The 20,498-nt window shown below is 43.9% G+C and overlaps 1 protein-coding gene and 1 long non-coding RNA gene across 3 annotated transcripts in view; one reads left to right on the forward strand and one right to left on the reverse strand.

The window, feature by feature from the left end:
• Nucleotides 1-6,567, forward strand: part of CYGB (cytoglobin) — a 50,850-nt gene extending 44,283 nt beyond the window's left edge. For both annotated transcript variants that reach the window (XM_083429979.1, XM_083429980.1), the window contains exon 4: nucleotides 3,910-6,567. In XM_083429979.1, the coding sequence (XP_083286105.1) occupies nucleotides 3,910-3,961 (52 nt within the window). In that variant the 3' untranslated portion in view covers nucleotides 3,962-6,567. The remainder of the gene's footprint in view (nucleotides 1-3,909) is intronic.
• LOC310672578 overlaps nucleotides 1-20,498 on the reverse strand; it is a 194,691-nt gene that overhangs the window by 131,835 nt on the left and 42,358 nt on the right. The window lies entirely within an intron of this gene.

Raw genomic sequence — 20,498 nt, forward strand, 5'->3', positions numbered from 1 at the left:
CCAGCTCCTGCTAACCTAGCGGTTCGAAAGCACATCAAAGTGGAAGTAGATAAATAGGTACCACTCCGGCGGGAAAGAAAATGGTGTTTCCGTGCGCTGCTCTGGTTTCGCCAGAAGCGGCTTAGTCATGCTGACCACATGACCCAGAAAAACTGTCTGTGGACAAACGTTGGCTCTCTCGGCCAGTAAAGCGAGATGAGCGCCGCAACCCCGGAGTCATTCGTGACTGGGCTTAACTGTCAGGGATCCATTACCTTTACCTTTTTACATGTTACACACAAATGCATGTGCGAAGCCTTTCTCTCAGGAAAAGCCAGCCTGTTTCCCCCTGAAACTCTCCTCAGCTGCTCCCCCCCCCCCCGGAAGATTTAGATTTACCTTGCAAATTGCCTTCTTGCGGTTCCCTCACTGCAAGAAGCCAAGTTACAGGGAACCAGGCAAAGGGCCTTCTCGGTAGTGGCACCCGCCCTGTGGAACACCGTCCCACCAGATGTCAAAGAGAAGAACAACTACCAGACTTTTAGAAGACCTCTGAAGGCAGCCCTGACTATTGTATTTTAATATTTTGTTGGAAGCCGCCCAGAGTGGCTGGGTATAAATAATAAATTAGTAGTAGTAGTAGTTTCACCCTCTTCATTGCTAATTTATGCAGGACATAATTTTAAGGTGAGTGGATGAGCATGATCATCCGACAGTCAATTATTGATTGGCATCCATGGAAATCCTGCACTCACTGCATTTCAGTCATATGATAAATACACCATGAGTTGGACCTGCAGTTTCAAAAACCATAGAGAGCCAATGTGGATTGTGGTTGGCATGCCAGACCAGAGCCTGAAGGATCAGGGTTCGAATCTCCACTCGGCCATGAAGCTCACTGGGTGACCTGGGGCCAAGCGCACCCTCTCAGTCTTACCTACCTCACAGGGTTGTTGTGGGGATTGAATGAGGATGGGGAGAACCATGTATGCCAGCGTAAGCTCCTTAGAGAAAAAAGTGGGGTGTAAAAAACCAGACCCATAGCCAGCATAAATAGGTTGGGCTTCCTCAATTAAAGCAGAGCTCCAATAGCTTACGTCAATGGGGTTTTTCCCCTAGACATGCTCTTAAAGGGAAGAAAGAAAGAAAGAAAGAAAGAAAGAAAGAAAGAAAGAAAGAAAGATAGAAAGGTTTTCTGCAGTGATACCAGGGCAGGAATGTGAACTGGCCTCGTCTGTCTCTTCTTCGTCTGCTCAGAGCAATATTGTGTATCTTGAGAAGCACTTAATATAAACTGTCAGCTTGGACTAAGATTAATTCCCCAATGTTTGGCAGCAAATGGATTAAATAGAAGGGGGGGGGAGGTAATCAAAGGGTATAGACCAGGAAGCAAGCATATATTTGAAATATGGGGGGCAAATATCCAGGGACAGCTTTCAGCATAATTTCTAGAAACGTTTTTTGGTGTGTTTTTTAAAGAGTCACTAAAAAGATGGGGGGGGTTGTGTGTGGCGCTTGGGTAGCTATGCACTTCCTGTTCTGTCCTCCTGAACAGAGAAAGCGGGTTAATGACCAGAAATTACACAGCATCAATCTTCTCATTTCACAGAGAGATGGAGCATGGAAAATTCCATTTCTCCCCTTGTGCAAATCTCTTGCCAACAGCCCCCAAGGGATCCCAGAGTCTCCAAATATAATAAAACAATCAACCTGTAGTTTTAATTGACTCAGTGAGTTCCTTAATCCTCCTCCTCACCACACACACACACACACACACACACACGTTCCCTTCCAAAAGGAAATATTCTTGCTTGAATTCATAATAAACTTGCCCTCAAGATTTGTAGATATATGATGTGTTGATTAAAGCCATTTCTTCCCGTGCTATGAATTGGCCAGCTGAACTTGTAACATTCTGCATTTCACTATGAAGGAGTAAAATAGGACATAAACTGTGCTAAATCTAGAGAAGGCCACTGAAAACAGTTGCAAACTTTTATCCACTTATCTGGGAGAAAAAAATACCACAGATATATTGGGTCTTTCTTCTGAGTAGACATGTGTAGGACTGTGCTGTTCGCAGTTTGTGAGTTCGCAGTTTGGGACTTTCTCTTCAAAAACAGTAGCAGACCCTTGTTTCAGACCCTCTTAAATGTCCCTATTTTCCAGGGACAATCCCGGATTTACAGAAGTCACGGTTTCTGATTCAATCTCAGAATGTCCCGCTTTGACACCTGAAGGGGAAGGTGTTCCACTATTTTCATGGGATAAATGTGGGAGGGTATGGAGTTATGCAACCCCTGACCCAAGAAGATAAGTAACTATACAACCTTTAGAAGACATCTGAAGGCTGGGGCAACCCAGTCATATGGGTGGGATATTATTATTATTATTATTATTATTATTATTATTCCTATTTTCATCAGAGAAATATTGGAGAGTATGTTGTTTGCTTTAAGAGTGTTTTATACCAGTCTTCAATTTAAGAAAAAAGAAAAGTTTACCACAGAAGAGACTGCTAGACTTTGTGGATCTTTGATCCAATCCAGCAGGGCTTTTCTTACATTCTTATGTGAAAGCCATGAAAAACATAATATTAACTTAATTAAGGCAGCATTAAAAACCACCCAATGAAAAGAAATGTAACTTTAAATTATATTTAAGTTTAAAAGCCAGGCCAGGGGTGAGGGTGGGGGTGGGAATGAATGAAACAATAGGTTTTCCTGTCAGGCAACCCTTTGCCACAAGTGTAGTGCCACAACTGAGGTGTCCTCCTCAGTCGTGGACCATGGTCAGCCTTAGATGGCAGGGCTACCCAAAAGATTATCTCTGAAGCAGATCTTAATTCACAGGCCATCCTCACCCCTCCTTCTCCTTGAGGAAAAAAAGACATTAGATAGTAATGGAACGCTGGGAAGAAGTGACTAGATTAATCACACTGTGATATATGATAGGGTTGCCATATTTCCAAAATTGAAAATAGGGACACAAAAGTTGTTAACCGTTTTTGCCAAAGTTTGCAACAATTCACCCAAAAACCAACACTTCAACTTTTGAAAATTACACCTGGACACTGTTTTTAATGGACAAATCCCGGCTATGTCCAGGAAATTCCAGACATATGGCAACCCTAATATATGTTAATGTATAATGACATTGTGTAATAACTTGGGACCCTTTAATAATTTCCTGGGGTTTATTTACATGGCCAAATTAAACTTAAGGAATTGGTATGGAACTGAAAACCTGCCCATATGTTAGCAGCCCAAAACTGAAAGAACAAAACTACTGGCTAATTCAAGTTTAGAAAGTGGCAGAAATGCATCAACTCACAGTTGGTTCGACTATGTGAGGGAAGAAAAAGAGAGGGGAAATGTTAGAAGTTAATGGCCACCATTGATTGAATTTATGAAAAATAGATATAACATGAATAATAATGACAATAATAGATTCTTCGTATGGTAAGAGTATATTGTCAGCCCTATATTGATTATTGGCATTGAGTGTGGATATAGACACACAGACAGAGAGAGGTTTGGTATTAACATATATTTATAAGTGTTAATGGAATGTTGAGGTGTTGAAATTACAGTGGTACCTTGGGTTAAGAACTTAATTCATTCTGGAGGTCCGTTCTTAACCTGAAACTGTTCTTAACCTGCGGTACCACTTTAGCTAATGGGGCCTCCCGCTGCCGTCGCCGCGCAATTTCTGTTCTCATCCTGAAGTACCCAAGGTACTATTTCTGGGTTAGCGGAGTATGTAACTTGAAGTGTCTGTAACCTGAAGCATCTGTAACCCGAGGTACCAACTGTATTTTACGCACCTTAGCTTGAAGGGACATTGCATCCCGTCACCTTCCCTGACCAATAGGAAACCTTAAAAATTGAATCACGCTAGTGGGTTGTCTCTGTTGCTTTTTCCCCTCAGGAGCCCCCAGGTGACGGCGGTGACGGCGGCGGCAGGAGCATCAGCAAAGTGACAGAGCCCCTCCCGCAGACCTGAAATGCTCTGTCTCCATGAGGAAAAAACTGGCACCGGAACATGATAGCACCCAAGAGAACTACATCTGTCTCCTTTAATTACATCCCGTGTACATATTAGTGAGTGGAAGTGCTTTATGATTTCTATAGCAAAGGCCAGCAAAGCTATAGAAGGCCGGTTGTGCACAAGCACTCTCCCCGAAGTATAGACAGGCAAATTTAAATCATGTACACTGTGACGGGGGTGGGGAGGGAATATCTTTAATTTCCCCAGGGGGAAAAATAAATATAAAATAGATCAAGACTGTTAAAAGCTCATACATGTTTATAGCTCTGGAGATTTACAATTGTTGTCTGCCTTGCAGAGGACATTCCATCAAATGGCACTGAATCTGTCTGTTTCCATCTTTTGTACTTAAGGTGAGAATTTAAAGCTCTAGCATTTGCAAGCACTTTTGTGCTCACGCACCACTCATGAGTAACCGTGTCCTTGTTTTGTTCAGAACACTAGATGACGTGTGCATAAGTGCTTGCAGGACCTACGTCCAGAATTGTATCCGCATGATCCATTCAGAGCCACGTCCTTAGGAGATGCATTTGATCACAGCATTACATAGCCTAGATTCTGCAAAATCTTAACTATGGGTCAAATTCTAGTCTTGTCTATCATTCCTGCTTATCTCTGCTGTTAACTCCTCTAGGCTGGAGTTTCTCTGGAATTATATCAACAGTGTTTCCAACGCTCACTGTTTTGTCGTGAGTCTTGTATTATCTAGTGTTTCCTCCCCCTCACAGATCCAACTCCAGGAGTCATGAGATTACAGGAGAGTCTTTCCGACGAGATTTAGCCAAAGCTTGAATACGTAAAGCGAGTGTAACCAAAAACCAAATGAGATATATTAAAAGAATATGTCGATACATGCATTTCTAGACATCTCACGAGGCCTAAGACATTCTCTCATGGTGTGTGTGTGTGTGTGTGTGTGTGTGTGAGAGAGAGAGAGAGAGAGAGAGAGAGAGAGAGAGAGAGAGAGAATATTTCATTATTTTTGGCCAATTCTATACTTTTTAGCTTAGGCGTCAGGCCCTCTGAGTTCTATAGAGTTTAATCACATGTATGGATCAAATATGCATAGAATTACAACCATAGTCACATATTAAGGCCTTGACCCTATGGGCAGTTATAGCTGAATAATTCCCATGGAAGTGAATGGGATTTATTCATGAACTTTGTGCATAGGATAACCGCTTCAGAATTAGCACCAGGATTGGCTCGGCGCCACAATCAACATTTCATTCTTTTCCTTTTAATTCATGCTGATCAGATTTTGAATGGTGCAGTGTCTGAATTCCATCAAGATTGACATCTGACCCAGGAGGGGGCGGGTAGCACCTGGCTTGATTGCTCCTGTGCCTTCAGTAGACAGTCGATCTGCAAAAATCAGCAGGTGACATGTTTCTTCATGGCATGGAGATGAACATTGTCCCCTGATCGTGTTTGCCAATCAGTCTGTTCTTTAAAGACACAAGACCAGGTGTTGTTAAAAGAAGAAAGAAAAAAAGCTGGCAATCCTACCAGCAAGCCACTTTATTAATATTTACATATTAAGCAACAACAACATGATCAGATAAGGACAGAAGTGCATTAGCAGGCTACTTCCTTAAAAATAGCCTTATTCAAAAGCTATGACCTTTGCAGTTGAGATTTGAAGCTGATTCAGAATTAAAGTATGATCCTATGCCACAATCTAAATGTACTTTAAAGTTAATTTTCAAAGCAGAAAAAGATAGTATTTTTGGAAGAGAGACAAACTGGTTAGCCTTTTAAGCAATATACTTCAGAATGTAATTTTCCAACCCCATGAATTTCAGTCCATAACATCTCTTGGCTTCTCTCTCTCTCTCTCTCTCTCTCTCTCTCTCTCTCTCTCTTTAATGGCAATGAGAAAAAGCCTGACTGTTATATTTTCCATAAACAGAAAGTGATTGTCTCTCTGTCTAATATATCCATATCTATCTATGTACTTTTGATGAGAGAGATTTTATTACACGTGAGAAAGAAACAGCCAAGCAAGGATGAAAAGCAAAAAGCAAAAGAACTCTTATGTATGGACATCATCTTGCCCGTTGTAAACCGGAGGTAGAAAATTAAGAGCAGTGGAAGGTATTCTCTTATGTAAGCAGAAGGTAAGGGAACAATTGGATGTAGCTCTTTGCTGACTCTCGCCCAGTCAACTCCATCCCTTCCAAGCCTGTTCTAAACAGTAGGGTCCCTCAGGGGGGCAGGAAACTGTTTTATCATTTGAATTGTCTGTTAAAACTGCCATTCACCCCCCGCCCCCCAAATGGCACTGTATAAAATAATAAATATTAATACCTATGATTTAACTGTGTATTTTATAAAATAGGCTTTTGGTGCTATGAAAAGTGATTTGTGAACGTTTCCCTCCTTATCGTACTAGATCCTCTTGTTTACTCTCCGACGTACCGATGGATCCCTGTTGTAATTTTCCTCTGCATTATTTGTATGACAATGTATGCTGCCAATATGCTGTCTTGTAGTTTTATTTAATCTTTATACATGTGTTCCTTGTTATAAGTGTCACCATTCTGTGTTTGTTGAGTCTGCCTATATAGTGTAACATCATATAGTAAGGTAAGGTAAGGTAAGGTAAGGTAACCCAAGTGGTGTAGTGGTTGAGAGCAGTGGACTCGTAATCTGGGGAGCCGGGTTCGTGTCTCCGCTCCTCCACATGCAGCTGCTGGGTGATCTTGGGCTAGACACACTTCTCTGAAGTCTCTCAGCCTCACTCACCTCACAGAGTGTTTGTTGTGGGGGAGGAAGGGAAAGGAGATTGTTAGCCGCTTTGAGACTCCTTAGGGTAGTGATAAAGCGGGATATCAAATCCAAACTCTTCTTCTTCAAACCCAAGGGTGAGCAGCTAACTCATTATGACTCTTAATTCTACACCAAGGCTTGCACATGATTATTTTCAAATGCTCTGATCCTTAAGAGTGGAGATGGGGAAACTGTGGCCCTCCAAACATTTCTGGACTGCAGTTCTGGCCATTGGCCATTGCTGGCTGGGGCTGATGGGAGTCAAGTCCAACATCTTCTGGACAACTACAGATTCTCCATCGCTGCTTAAGAAAAATACACCAACTTAAGGCTTCCACGAATTGTCCTTAAAATACAATGGAATGAAATAGACTCTTGGGCACGGGACTTACTTCACCGCATGTCTGATCCAGCATGGCAACTCTCATGTTCTTATGTAGGCTGGGGGCCAAGAGGTCTTGTCCTTTGCCCTAATGCAAGATTCCCACCCTACCCTGGACCAATTGGTCTTTTCTACACAGTCAAGGGCAAGGGGAGAGCCTATGACTCTTTAGATGGGCTCCAACTCCCATCACCTCTGACCTTTGGCCATGCTGGCTGGGGCTGATGCGAGTTGCAATTGTTGCTGAACACTCAGAGGGCCACAGGTCCTTCAGCCCTGATCTAGTGGCATATGTATACTACAGATAAACTGTTTCCCTCTCTCCATTGAGAACCCTTCAGAGCAGGGGTGTCTCAGAATTGTCAGCACTCTCAACAAAACAGCTGTTCCTAGAGTTCTGTGATGGAAAGCCCTGAGAATGTGCCCTTAATCTATTTCATCCTCTGAGCACTTAAGAGTGTGCCTTGCCCTGTGCCTTGCGATCTGTTAAATACATAGATGCCATTGTGCCATTATCACTGAATAGGGGTTACTCTCCCAAGCTGACTCTCACATGGATGGGTGGGGGAATATACACACTCCAAATAATTAAAACAAATATTTACAAACAACAACAAAAATTGTGTAGCGTAGCACCATTTTTTAAGGCCTCACAATCAGAGCCAGCCCTACCATTAGGCAGAGTGAAGTGGCTGCCTCAGGCAGTAATTTTGAGTGTTCTCCACCGTCTCCCTCACATACTGCTGCTGCTGCTACGACAGTAGAGTAGTCCTTCTGTGCTTGCCAAAATCTCCAGTACTCCATAAGCCTTTCAACACGCAAAACTAGAAACATCTAGTTAATAATAATATAATAAGTTATTATTATTATTATCTGGCTTTAGAACAGGCTGGGGGCCAAGAGGTCAGAAATGTTCAGAAAAGGAATCCAAATACATACTCTATAAATAATGTCTGAACAGGCATTCACACTTCAGATGGGGTGCTACATCGTAAACTTCCATCCCAGGCTGTGTACCTTAAAGCACATTTAAACCACCACCACCACCACCACCCCCAAAAAAGTCCTGAGAACTGTAGTTTACACCTCACAGATCTACAGTTCCTAGCAACCTTAACATACTATGGTTCGCAAGATTATTTGGTGGGAGAGTGCTTTAAATGTATGGTGTATATGAAGCCTGGTCAAATTCTATTCTGAGACCTCAGTCCTCCGCTGGCCCATCCGTGCTGATCCCTCCTGCAAATTTGAACCTTCCACCTGTCTATCCTCCCCAGTCCTGTCTGTCTGGTAGTGGGTGACTTAAGAGATGCCTGCCATTTTTAGATTCCCACAATGGCCCAGGGTGATTCGGATGTCAGGGCATTCGCTGGAGAAATTGAAAGGCTGAGTGGTTTGCGTCATCCCTGCAGAGTGGGTTCCAAACTGACTTTCATTTCAATATTTAAACAATTCAAGGCAGCTATTTCATATAAATATAAATGATATAGAGATATAGTGTGTGAGAGATATATAGATTTTCCTGCCATGAAAATGGGTGCGGAATATGAACTGGCATTCAAACCTGAGATATACAACTGTGTCCTGAACATTCATACCAAATTGTTCAGGCTTCGAGAGCATTATCCTGTTACAGATGAATGACTGGAAAGTCAGATGAGCCAGTACAACCAACAGTTGCTCAGCCAAGAAAATGTTTCATAAACTAGCAAGAAGTTGCTGTGGCAATTAGCACCACTTTCCCTTTTATCACTTTTTTCTGGTGGTGGTTTTGAATATCACTAGCTGAGCACTCCTGCGCAGGAGCTGAAGAAGAGGAAAAGAAAAGGAAGGATTTTAAAAAACGATGCAGTTGGAGAACAGCGCCTTTTGTTGTCACAAACATCTCAAGACATTCAAAAGATGCTCTGACTCCTTCCTTGCCACAAAGCAATCACAATGTGTGTCATATCTGGTGATCGCATTTCCACAGGTGTCAAACACACGAGGGCTCAGAAAACATGGAAGTCCCTGCCACTAGTGTGGCACTTTTGAGAAAAATCAAATATTTTATTTACCGCACAATAAATTTATGCAGCTGGCCAAGAGCCACATTGTGGTCTGAAGGCAAGGGGGCTGCTGAAGTTAAAGGGGGTGGCCCTGAGCAATGTCTGGGTGGGAGACCATGTGTGAGCTCCTTGGAAGAAGAATGGGGAATATATCTAATTCGCACACAATGCACACCACGTAAGTAAGTTGTTGATAACCCTTGACAGTAGGCTTGTCCAAAGGTCCAAATAATGTACATTCTGTCTTGGACCTGACAGATGCTTGTGGGGACCCATACCTCTGCAGCCATAAAACAGAAGAGAAGCAGCAGAGTTTATGCCTCTTACAACTGGCTGCACCCCCGAACTTCTTCCAGGCTCTTTGAAATATATTGTAACATACACTCTAATTGCTAAGAGATGAGAGGGTTCCAGCACAGACCTTGGGTTTTGTTTCTTTGGAATGAACTGGAAACTGATGGCCTTTCAGTAATGTAAGGCTTATTTACACATATATAGCATGAGATGGGAGGCTCACCGTATCAAGACTCCCAACAGATCCTGTTCTCAGATCAGCTGAGGGTGCTTTCAATACTGTAACTCGCTGAGAACAAGTCAGGTCTCTGACCTGGTTCCAATACCCTCTTTCACACCTTGATGACATCCCCATCAGCCAGGGAAGGGGAGAAGGAGAGGCAAGTTCCCTTTGCAGAACAATTGCCAACTATTATGTTTCTGTGACAACTCATCACACGTACTTGGCCACCTCTTTGGCTATGGAAAAGCCATTCTTCACAGTTTGGCCCCCATAACAGTCTCTCTTCATAACCAGAGTCACAGGGCAGAGTGCAGGGCAACAACCCATTTAGTTCAAGATCAATTTCATTGCAATATATTCTTTGCAATGGATCTTCTTGCAGAGAAAGGAGCCCAACGGCAAAATGTCAAAGCCTCTCCCTCTCCCTGCAGAATAGCTGATGGTTGGGGAGGGGGGCACCCAGAGAGCAAGATGAAACCTGGCTACAGGTCCCATCTAGCCTCGTCATAATATTTAACTTTCTAGAAGAACTCTTTACCAGCTGTTAACCAGCTTTGGACCAGTTTACTCCATACATGCCAATTATTGTTGGCCTCCATCTGTCTCAAGAGACAATGGAAGATTGCACCATCAAGGGCACTCAGACTGTTGGGAGAGTTACAGCGCCTGCTGTGGCTGTAGAGACTGAAACGGAAGAGACATGTTTTGTTACAGCTGGACAGATGAAAGTGTCTGGTTGTGCTGCTGCACATGCACCATAGCGTTGCTCCTTCCAGTGGTCATTTCTCCTCTGGTCACTGCTATGGAGTGCAATACTGCATATTGTAGGCATGCCAAGTGCCATGTAATGTTCAGCCCATAAGCAAAGATCACCCGTGTTGAAGCAATGATTCTTCAACATCAACTTCGTTGGACTGATCCTGTTGTGCAGATGCCTGATTATCATCTTCCAAAGCAACTACTCTATTCTGAACTTAAAAATGGAAAGTGTAATGCTGGTGGTCAGCAAAAGAGGTTTAAAGACTGTCTCAAGGCAAATTTTAAAAAATGTAATATAAACACCAACAATTGCCTGCGAGTGCTCCAATTGGAGAACAGCCTTTACCAAAGGTGCCATGGGCTTTGAAGACACTCAAACTCAGAACGCAAGGGAGAAACGTGCTAAGAGGAAGGCACGCTTGGCAAATCCACACTGTGATCAACTCCTGCCTGGAAAGCAACGTCCCCACTGTGGAAGGATGTGTGGATCCAGAATTGGCCTCCACAGTCACTTACAGACTCATTGTTAAAACCGTGTGTATGGAAGACAATCTTCCTCGGCTACAAGTGGTCACCAAAGAATGTTCAGCCCACATCCGTAAGGTGTTGACCTTTCAGTATGGTAGCATTTATGCTTTGGAACTCCCTGACTAGTGACATTAGGTAGGCTCCCCATTATACTGCTTTAGACACCTGCTAAATTTTTTTTTAAAAAAAAGTTAAGCAAGCCCATCCAGATACATAATTTTGCATTTCCTTTAAAATTTTGATGATTTTATCTGTGCATTATTGATAAGTATTTTTCATTGTTTTGTGCACAATAGAGATTCCCCCCCCCCATCAAGCCATTTTTTATATATTTTTCCAAAATAAAGTAAAATAGAAACAAAGCCATGGGTGGCAAACAGCTGACCACTACTCCAGGCTGCCTAACAGTCAAAGCTGGATGGATTTGTAGAATAAAGGGTTAAGCTATTTCCTTCCTGTTCTGTGTGCAATATTAAGTCACAACCACAATGCAGCAGCCTAAAGAGGCAGGCCCCCCCCCCAACCCACTTTGGCAATCCCACCCCCACCCCATCATTGCTTAAGTAGCTGCGAAGTGACAGAAGGTAATTATTTAGTCCTTCAGCTGCTCCTGCTAGATTAGGCTGCTACCCCTCTTTCCTTTCACCTTTGCATTGTTTGTTTCCAAAGAGACAGCCAGGGATAATTGACTGTCAGAAGGGCAAGGATGCTGAGGAAGAGAGGGAGGGGAGGAGCAGGAAACTTGACAACAGAAGGATCTGCTTGGATGACAGCCACTTTTTAAGTCTTAAGAAGGTAGCAACACGCTCCCCTCCTCCTGAAGCAGAGGAAGGGTCTGTATCTAGTCCAGCATGGCTGGTTTCGTGCCTCTGGGAAACTCACAAACAGAGCATGAAAGCAACAGCCCTGAACTTTGATTGACACTCCATATATTTGCTCTAATTTATGGAAGTACCACTTGGCCCTCATGACTTACAAGCTGTGGATAGACCTATCTCTATTAATTTTTCCTAATCATTTTTTTCCCAATTCACCTAAGCTAATGGGACGCGGGTGGCGCTGTGGGTAAAACCTCAGTGCCTAGGACTTGCTGATCGCAAGGTCGGTGGTTCGAATCCCCACGGAGGGGTGAGCTCCTGTCGTTCGGTCCCAGCTCCTGCCCACCTAGCTGTTCGAAAGCACCCCTAAGTGCAAGTAGATAAATAGGTACCGCTTTATAGCGGGAAGGTAAACGGCGTTTCCGTGTGCGGCGCTGGTGCTGGCTCACCAGTTGCAGCTTCGTCACGCTAGCCACGTGACCCGGAAGTGTCTTCAGACGGTGCTGGCTCCTGGCCTCTTGAGCGAGATGAATGCGCAACCCTAGAGTCGGACACGACTGGCCCGTATGGGCAGGGGTACCTTTACCTTTAATGGCCACCACTAGATCTTCCCAGTGTATTCTGTCATTTAATGGTGGGTACTGTGAGAAAAGTACCTCCTTTCGGCTGTCCTGAACACACTGATCATTTAAAATGGGTATGGCGAAATCTGTGTCCCGCCAGATGTTGTTGGACCCCATCTCCCATCAACCCCAGCCAGCATGGCCAATGGTCAAGCATGATGGCAGTTGTAGTCCAATAACATCGGGAGGGTGACAGATTCTGCACACCTAATCTCTTTGGTTTTATTTAAAAGCATTTATAAACAGCTTGATTGTTTAAATAAGGAAAACTTTAAGCAACACACAACATAATAAACAATATAATTGAAACAAAAGTATAGCACAAGACCAGAAAAGAGATAGTAGAAAATCATATAAGAACAAAAACAGGAATTCTGGAAAAACAAATAGATGTGAGATGATGATGTGGGATGAGAAATATTATCTGTCTTCAATTCCCTCTCCAGTCCTTTCTCTGAGGAGCTGGTGTCAATGATGACTGAAGTCTTAATAGCTAGCCACTACATTGACCCTGCACAACCCAAGCTCTTGTCCATATTCCTTCCACGTGGGCTGCGCAACACTAACTCTGTGGAATGTCTGGGCCCAGGAGGCTCGACAAAGTGGACAATTCTTCTGGCTGGATGTTTATTGGTTCATTTGATCTGGGAGATTTATATCTGCCCTGCTCTTCCCATGCATTTCACATTGCTCAGAGTTGTTTGCCGCAATTAGAAACCGCAGTAGTACAAAAACAAAACAATACTGAAAAGCAAACAACTCAAAGCAGATAACAACTGCGGCTTATATATATGTGTCACATTTTCCACCCAAACATTTGTGCTCAGAGTGGTTCATTAAAAGAGACATTAGTACGGTGACCATAATTTGTATTTTTTTAAAAAAATATATATCACTACGACATACCACTAACAATCACCTAAAGCAGTGGTTCCCAGCTGGTGGCCTGCAGACAGCAGGGGGTCTGCATAACCAACCCAAGAGATCTGGCGCTTCTTGGATTGACACAGGAGATCAGGAGGCAAGCAGAAGGAATGCATCCAAGGGATCAAACCCAAAGGAGATCCAGTGTGGTGTAGTGGTTAAAACTCACCAGCATTTTAGTGTGCTTTCTCATAACAGGCACATTTTTTGCAAAGCAATTCCCCCTAACATAATGCATATTTGCATGTCATTTACACTAACAGTTGACTTTTTGTGCACACATTTTCATGCACATTACTTGGCTGGCTAATTGCATTGCAAAATTCAGAGAAGTCTGAATTTCGAAATATGGCTCTTCCCATTGCTGTACTGTTTCAGAAAATGCTAATTTTGTAGGTTCGCTTTTGAATGTGAACTGAATTGAAATTCTCCTCCCAAGGCAGGAATTGAGACAGCAGATAATTCAGGAATTCAGGAGCCGCAGGAAGACTGATGGAGCATGGAGACTGTCCGATGCTCTCAAATAATAATAATAATAATTTATTATTTGTACCCCACCCATCTGGGCAGCTTCCACAAAGACCAAAAATACACTAAGATGTCACACATTAAAAACTTCCCTGAACAGGGCTGCCTTAAAATATCTTCTGAATGTCAGGTAGTTGTTTATCTCTTTGACATCTGATGGGAGGGCGTTCCATAGGGCGGGCGCCACTACCCAGAAGGCCCTCTGCCTGGTTCCCTGTAGCTTTGCTTCTTGCAATGAGGGAACCGCCAGAAGGCCCTCGGTGCTGGATCTCAGTGTCCGGGCTGAACGATGGGGGTTTGGTTGGGGGATTTTTGTGCATCATGGTTTTCCCTTGGCCTGGTGATGGTTCCTCTGTTCTGCCTGTCTTCAAGTAAAGGAGCAGCATGTTTATGGAAAGTGTCAGTGGCTTCTCTCTGCACGCTTGTCCGAACCTGAAGCCGAGAAGAGCTCTGAGTGCCACAAACTATTTTCATTAGCACCTGTGATTACAATGTTTATCTACAGCTATCTGTCAGGCAAATTTAGATTTCTCATTTGAGAAAAGGCAGTGAGGGAAATGAACTGGCAAAGCAGCTTCTGCATGCGGGAAAAGTTATTTGCAAAATGCCCCTTGGTGTCTGTTTCCTGTCTCTTTTCAGCTGCTACCAGACTGGCGTCTCCCTGCGCTACTAATCGTTGCTGTAACACACAAAGGAATTGCAATTGGCTTTCCACACTATTGGAGATATAGCGCTTTCCCTATGTGTATATCTTCCATCTACCCCAGTGAGAAAGGGAAGATATAATTCACTTGAGTGGCCATCTAAAGCAAAATTGAGGGATCCTTTTTTAAAAACAACAATTATTTAGCATACATCATTAGCACCAAAAGACATTCATTTAAGCATGCTTGCCCGGTTACTGCCTACGAAATCTCAAAAAACAAAGTGTTGCAGCTTTTGTTTTGGATCAGAAAATAGGAAAAGTTTAATTAGAAGAAGAAGAGAAAGAAAAACACATTTGCAGGTAAAATGTCTCCACTGCATGATTTAAAACAGAATACTATGATACCTAACCATTTTGCCCTTTTTCTATCCTGTCATGCCTCCCAAGGGAGCATAACTGACAAAACAAAACAAGACATTAATAATAAGAACATTCAAAACATCAAACAGATCCTAAATTTTAAATAAAAAAAGTAGAAAACAGCACACACACCCCAAGACCACCAATCGTACTCCAAAGGTCTGGACAAAGACATGTAGGGGAGTTTTCATATTGTGCCTGAGAATTGCAATAGTGAGAGGGATGTGGGAGTTCCAAAAAAAGGGGTGCCACCACTGAGGATGCCCTGTCTCGTGTGATTGTTCTCCTCACTACCACCCATGACAGAAAACAAGCAGGGCCTATTCCGCGGATGACAGAATCTAAATTGGATGTTATTGGAGAAGTCCATTCCTTCTAGAAGTTGAAGGTGTCTCTTTAATGGACACCAGTGGCTATAAGAACATACCTGCTCAATGGCTTCTGGTGGTTGGTAGGAACTGGCTATGACATATCTCAGCTGTTTGGGTGAGGGCTGGAGCCACACTAACTGTTTGGCAGCTGGAACATAGCCTTCCAATGGAATTTTGCTATTATTATCCATTATTGCTAGTATTATTCTAAGGTCTCAGGGCAGGTTACAACAATTTAAAATACAACATTAAAAGCAGTTTGAAACAGCTAAGGGCTCTGAATATAGGATACTTCCAGACTATTGTTATTGTTGAGTGAGATTCAATCACGTACTGGCAAATTCTGGCTGCATAATTGAAGTTGATCGCAGACCCTCCATGTCCCCTTATTTTCCAGGGACAGTCCCAGATTTACAGAAGCCATCCTGGTTTCTGATTTGATCCCATAATGCCCCGCTTTTCCTTAGGGCATCCATATTTTCATCAGAGAAATGTGGGAGGGTATGGAGTTATGTGACCCCTGTGTCAAGGAGATAAGTATGGTAAGTAGATAGCCTTTAGAAGACATCTGGAGGCCCCCCAGGACAAAGATTTTTTTAAATGTTTAATGTTTTATTATGCTTTTACCTTTGTTGGAAGGCCACCCAGAGTGACTGGGGCAACCCAGTCAGATGGGCGGGGTATTATTATTATTATTATTATTATTATTATTATTTATGACATCCCTATTTTCATCAGAGAAAAGTTGAAGGGTATGTAATTGGGAAGTCTTAGGCACCAACCCTGCTTTCCCAAAAGATCAGACTTTTTGCAATAAGGAAAGTGACAGGAAAACACACAGGGAAGGGTGGGATAACACAGGCCTCGATACCGTGTTATCTAGCCTCCCCACAAACAAATCAGAACAAATGTTCATTAAATAGCCAACTCTCAGCTCACCTCCCTGAGGGCAAATCAGGATGAAGGCTCAGAGGCTCAATAAACGGGTCATTTGTGACTCTCCTCAAACAGGTCATAGAATCATAATCTGGAAGTACTTTTAGGAAACTGGTGCTACATGCATTACAAATAAGCTACGCCTTGTTTGGGTCCCTGCCTTCTGCTTCTTCCTCCAGAAACTTCCAACCATTCCATAAAGCGGAGACTCACAAGACAAGGATAGGCTCCTCATACTCTTGTGTCTACGACAGAAGCCATCCCTGCCCTTATGAAAAGGGCTCACTGCCCATCCCCCTCTCTCCTGCAGCCGTCTCCCCACACACCGGCCCACTGGCTCCCTCTGTAAGAAGCCTTCCAAGCAGCTGGATTGGTGCTTCGCTCAGCTACTGTGCTGGTTATAAATAATATCTTAATCTTCGCTGACAAAACACAGCTGAGGTTCTGGCTGTGCACCAGAGTGAACATCTCCCAAGCAATCAAGTGGAGGAGGGGGGGGTCTGGCTGGGAGATAATATTCACGATTTTAAGCTCATTGGGGGGGGGGGGGCATTCCCTTTGGCTGCTTCCAAAGGACCGTTTTCTCTGGAAACTTGCTTGTATGTAGAAACCAGCAGCACATTGTTAATCCTGGGCAAACTCCTCTCTCTGTTCCTTCTCTAGCATTGGCTCTTGTAGCGAGCACCTGGCCTCTGAAGCTACGTGCTTTCTTCCCAAAAGAACATATTCCAAGGGAAATTGGAAGCTCCACCCAGATGTGTTGCGTTGCTGTTCATACACAAGGTCAGGCGCTGCAGAATCGGCGGGTTGAAGACTTCTGTCTGTTGCTGTCTTATCGTCAGCCTGGATAGCTCAGTTGGTTAGAGCGGGGTGCTGATAACGCCAAGGTTGCAGGTTCGATCCCTGTACAGTGGTACCTCGGGTTACAGACGCTTCAGGTTACAGACTCCGCTAACCCAGAAATAGTACCTCGGGTTAAGAACTTTACCTCAGGATGAGAACAGAAATCGATCGGCGGCAGCAGGAGGCCCCATTAGCTAAAGTGGTACCTCAGATTAAGAACAATTTCAGGTTAAGAACGGACATCCAGAACGAATTAAGTTCTTAACCCGAGGTGCCACTGTAAGGGATGACTGCATATTCCTGCATTACAGGGGGTTGGGTTAATTAATTAATTAATCTGGCTGGGTTTCCCAATGGAATATTAAAAACACATCAAACATTATCGATGATCCTCAGGGTCCCTTCCAACTCTATGATTCTCTTGTAGCCCTTGCCCTCTTACAGGAGACAAGAGGCGATAAACATATCCAAAAGAAGGAGGAGGGAAATTTCAAATGAGGCAGCTAGTCTTCGAGGTAGGTTTTTTTTTTTTTTTTACATAGTCCAGACACTAATGGAGGGAATTCCAAGAGGAGGATTTATCCTTGCTCCATAAACTAGACCACTTTGCGGACCACTGACTGAGAAGCACTGGAAACCAATGCTGACAGCGCAAGTCTGAATTGCAAGCTTGCCCCCAGGCAAGTCCCACTGCCCCTAGGAAGCATATTTAAACGGCAGCCGAAGACACGCATCACTTGCAGACTGGCCACCTGAAAAATGAAAGCGCCTCCAAGGACCATTTCATACTTTCACTTACACAGAGCAGACGTTGGCAGATGTCTTCCCAGGATGCTGCTTGGGGAACGGGAACGCTGACACCATGATCTGAAGCGGGAGAGATGCTTCTGCAGAACCTGTAGCGGCTGCATGGACTCGGTCGCGCCAAAGCCATATGGAAGGTCTCCAGCTTGGTTCATTGAACACACGTCCCCATGTGCTTTCTAATGTGCATGCGATGTGACTGGAAATTGGTCGGCCTTTTGAAGTCTAAAATTGTTTGTTTCAAAGAGCACACACACACACCCTCCATCATCCACTACTTGCTACTACAGTGGTACCTCGAGTTAAGTACTTAATTCGTTCTGGAGGTCCGTTCTTAACCTGAAACTGTTCTTAACCTGAAGCACCACTTTAGCTACTGGGGCCTCCCGCTGCTGCTGCGCCGCCGGAGCACGATTTCTGTTCTCATCCTGAAGCAAAGTTCTTAACCCGAGGTACTATTTCTGGGTTAGCAGAATCTGTAAGCTGAAGCGTATGTAACCCGAGGTACCACTGTATTCTACTCCTCTTTGATGTGGTTTTCCCTTCCTCTTGCTCTCCGCTTCCTAGTCAGGGTTCAGGGCAACCAAAATAATCAAGGGGATGGAGCAACTCCCTCTAGGAAGAAAGGTTGCAGCATTTGGGGCTTTTTAGTTTTGAGAAAAAGGAGAGTAAGAGGCGACATGACAGAGGTGTATAAAATCATGTGCAGCATGGAGAAAGTGGATAAAGGTTTCTCCCTTTCTCATAACACCAGAATTCATGGACATCAATGAGCGGAATGTTGGAAGATTCAAAACAGATGAAAGAAAATCCTTCTTCACGCAGTGCATAGTGAAACTATGGAACCTGCTCCCCCAGGAGGCAGTCATTGAAGTGTAGGTGGGCTCCCACAAGGCAAGACACAGTGATAACAGCAAGAACCTTTATTGAACAAACAGAACTGGACAACTACTGCTTATATACGTTTCTGAAGGCCTGGGCCACTCCCACTCCAAATGTGATTGGCTGTCCAAACTTCCAAGCTGCGAAGCATAAGTCAGAGTTTAAAGGCCAATGGCAGAGGCCCAAATCCTGAAATGTTCTGTGATTGGATATCACGTATCGAATCAGAACACAGGTGCTCAGAATCCTTAGTCCAGACTCAAGCTCAGGCAAACACAGGCCACTGAATACATAACAGTCATGGCCACCAACGTAGATGGCTTTAAAAGAGGATTAGACAAATTCATTAAGGAAAGGGCAGTAGCTGGATACCAACCATTATGACTATGCTGTTGGAGCCAGCAATGCTTCTGAATGCCAGTTGCTGGAAACCACAGTAGGGAAGACTGCTCTTTGGCTTGAATCCTGCTTTGGGTTTTCCATAGGCATCTGGTTGACCACTGCGAGAACAGGATGCTGGACTAGATGGGCCACTGGCCTGATCCAGCAGGCTCTTATGTTCTCAAGTGGGTTTGCCCGGTTGCTGTTACTGCTTTTGTATTTTGTGATTGAAGGGCAGTCCAATGGTACAGCTTTAAGTACTCTCACCGCTCCGAAGTTACTATGCACTTCCCTGGGAGCAAGCCCCATTTTTTACAGAGGGCCTTCCTTCTGCCCATCTGTTTATCCGTTTGAGCAGCCCAAGTTCTTCTCCATTGACCTCTCGACTTGCATCTCCCAGTGCAACCTGGATCTTGAGAACGTGCCTCCTGCTTTTGAAATCCCTACGGGGCCTATTTCTGGGACCAGACCAGGGGATCTATTTATAGCCACGATGTCTCACTGGGCGGACATTTATGTGGGAATAAAGATCAGAACATCTAAACCATGCTCCAGCAAAATGTGCCAGGGGGAAGCGTGTTGTCTTCCTGTTTAACTCAAGTACTGTACTCCCATAGTCCCTGGCACATGTTTATGCTTTGGGAAAGCAGTAAAACAAAAATATCCCACTGGGCAGTCAAATGTAATCACTAATGCTTCCTTACCGCAGTGTGTGCGTGTGCCTGAGAGCGGCAAAGACAAACACTCCTCTGTGCTGCTCCGGTGCCTTTCGTGAAAGGCTGTAGAGCATGAGACCAGTTTTTGAATAGGTTTGTGCAGAGTTCAGCGGAAGGAGAAGTTAGCTTCACCAAATGTCCAACACTTCACTTTAGGGAAGGATCCATAGCTCAGTGTGTGGCATGCAGAAAGTCCCCATTCATGGGCATTGCTACGTACTTCAAAGAGTTAGGGCACAGGCTCGTAACACAAATTTGCACAGGCAAATGTTTATGCTTAGATACAAATTTAGGCCAACTTTCAGAGGGGGGAAACACAAACTCTGTCTCTTTGCTGTCAGGGCTTCTTCTAAACCACATGGTGCCAACAAGATAATCTGTAACCAATACAGTTTATTTAAATTTATACGCTGCTTGATTGTAAAAGGTAAAAAGGCAAAGGACCCCTAGATGGTTAAGTCCAGTCAAAGGCGACTATGGGGTTGTGGGGCTCATCTTGGTTTCAGGACAATGGAGCTGGCGTTTGTCCACAGTCAGTTTTCCAGGTCATGTGGCCAGCATGACTAAACTG

This window comes from Podarcis tiliguerta (genome assembly GCF_965153285.1).
Source record: "Podarcis tiliguerta genome assembly, chromosome: 2".
Classification (NCBI taxonomy): domain Eukaryota; kingdom Metazoa; phylum Chordata; class Lepidosauria; order Squamata; family Lacertidae; genus Podarcis; species Podarcis tiliguerta.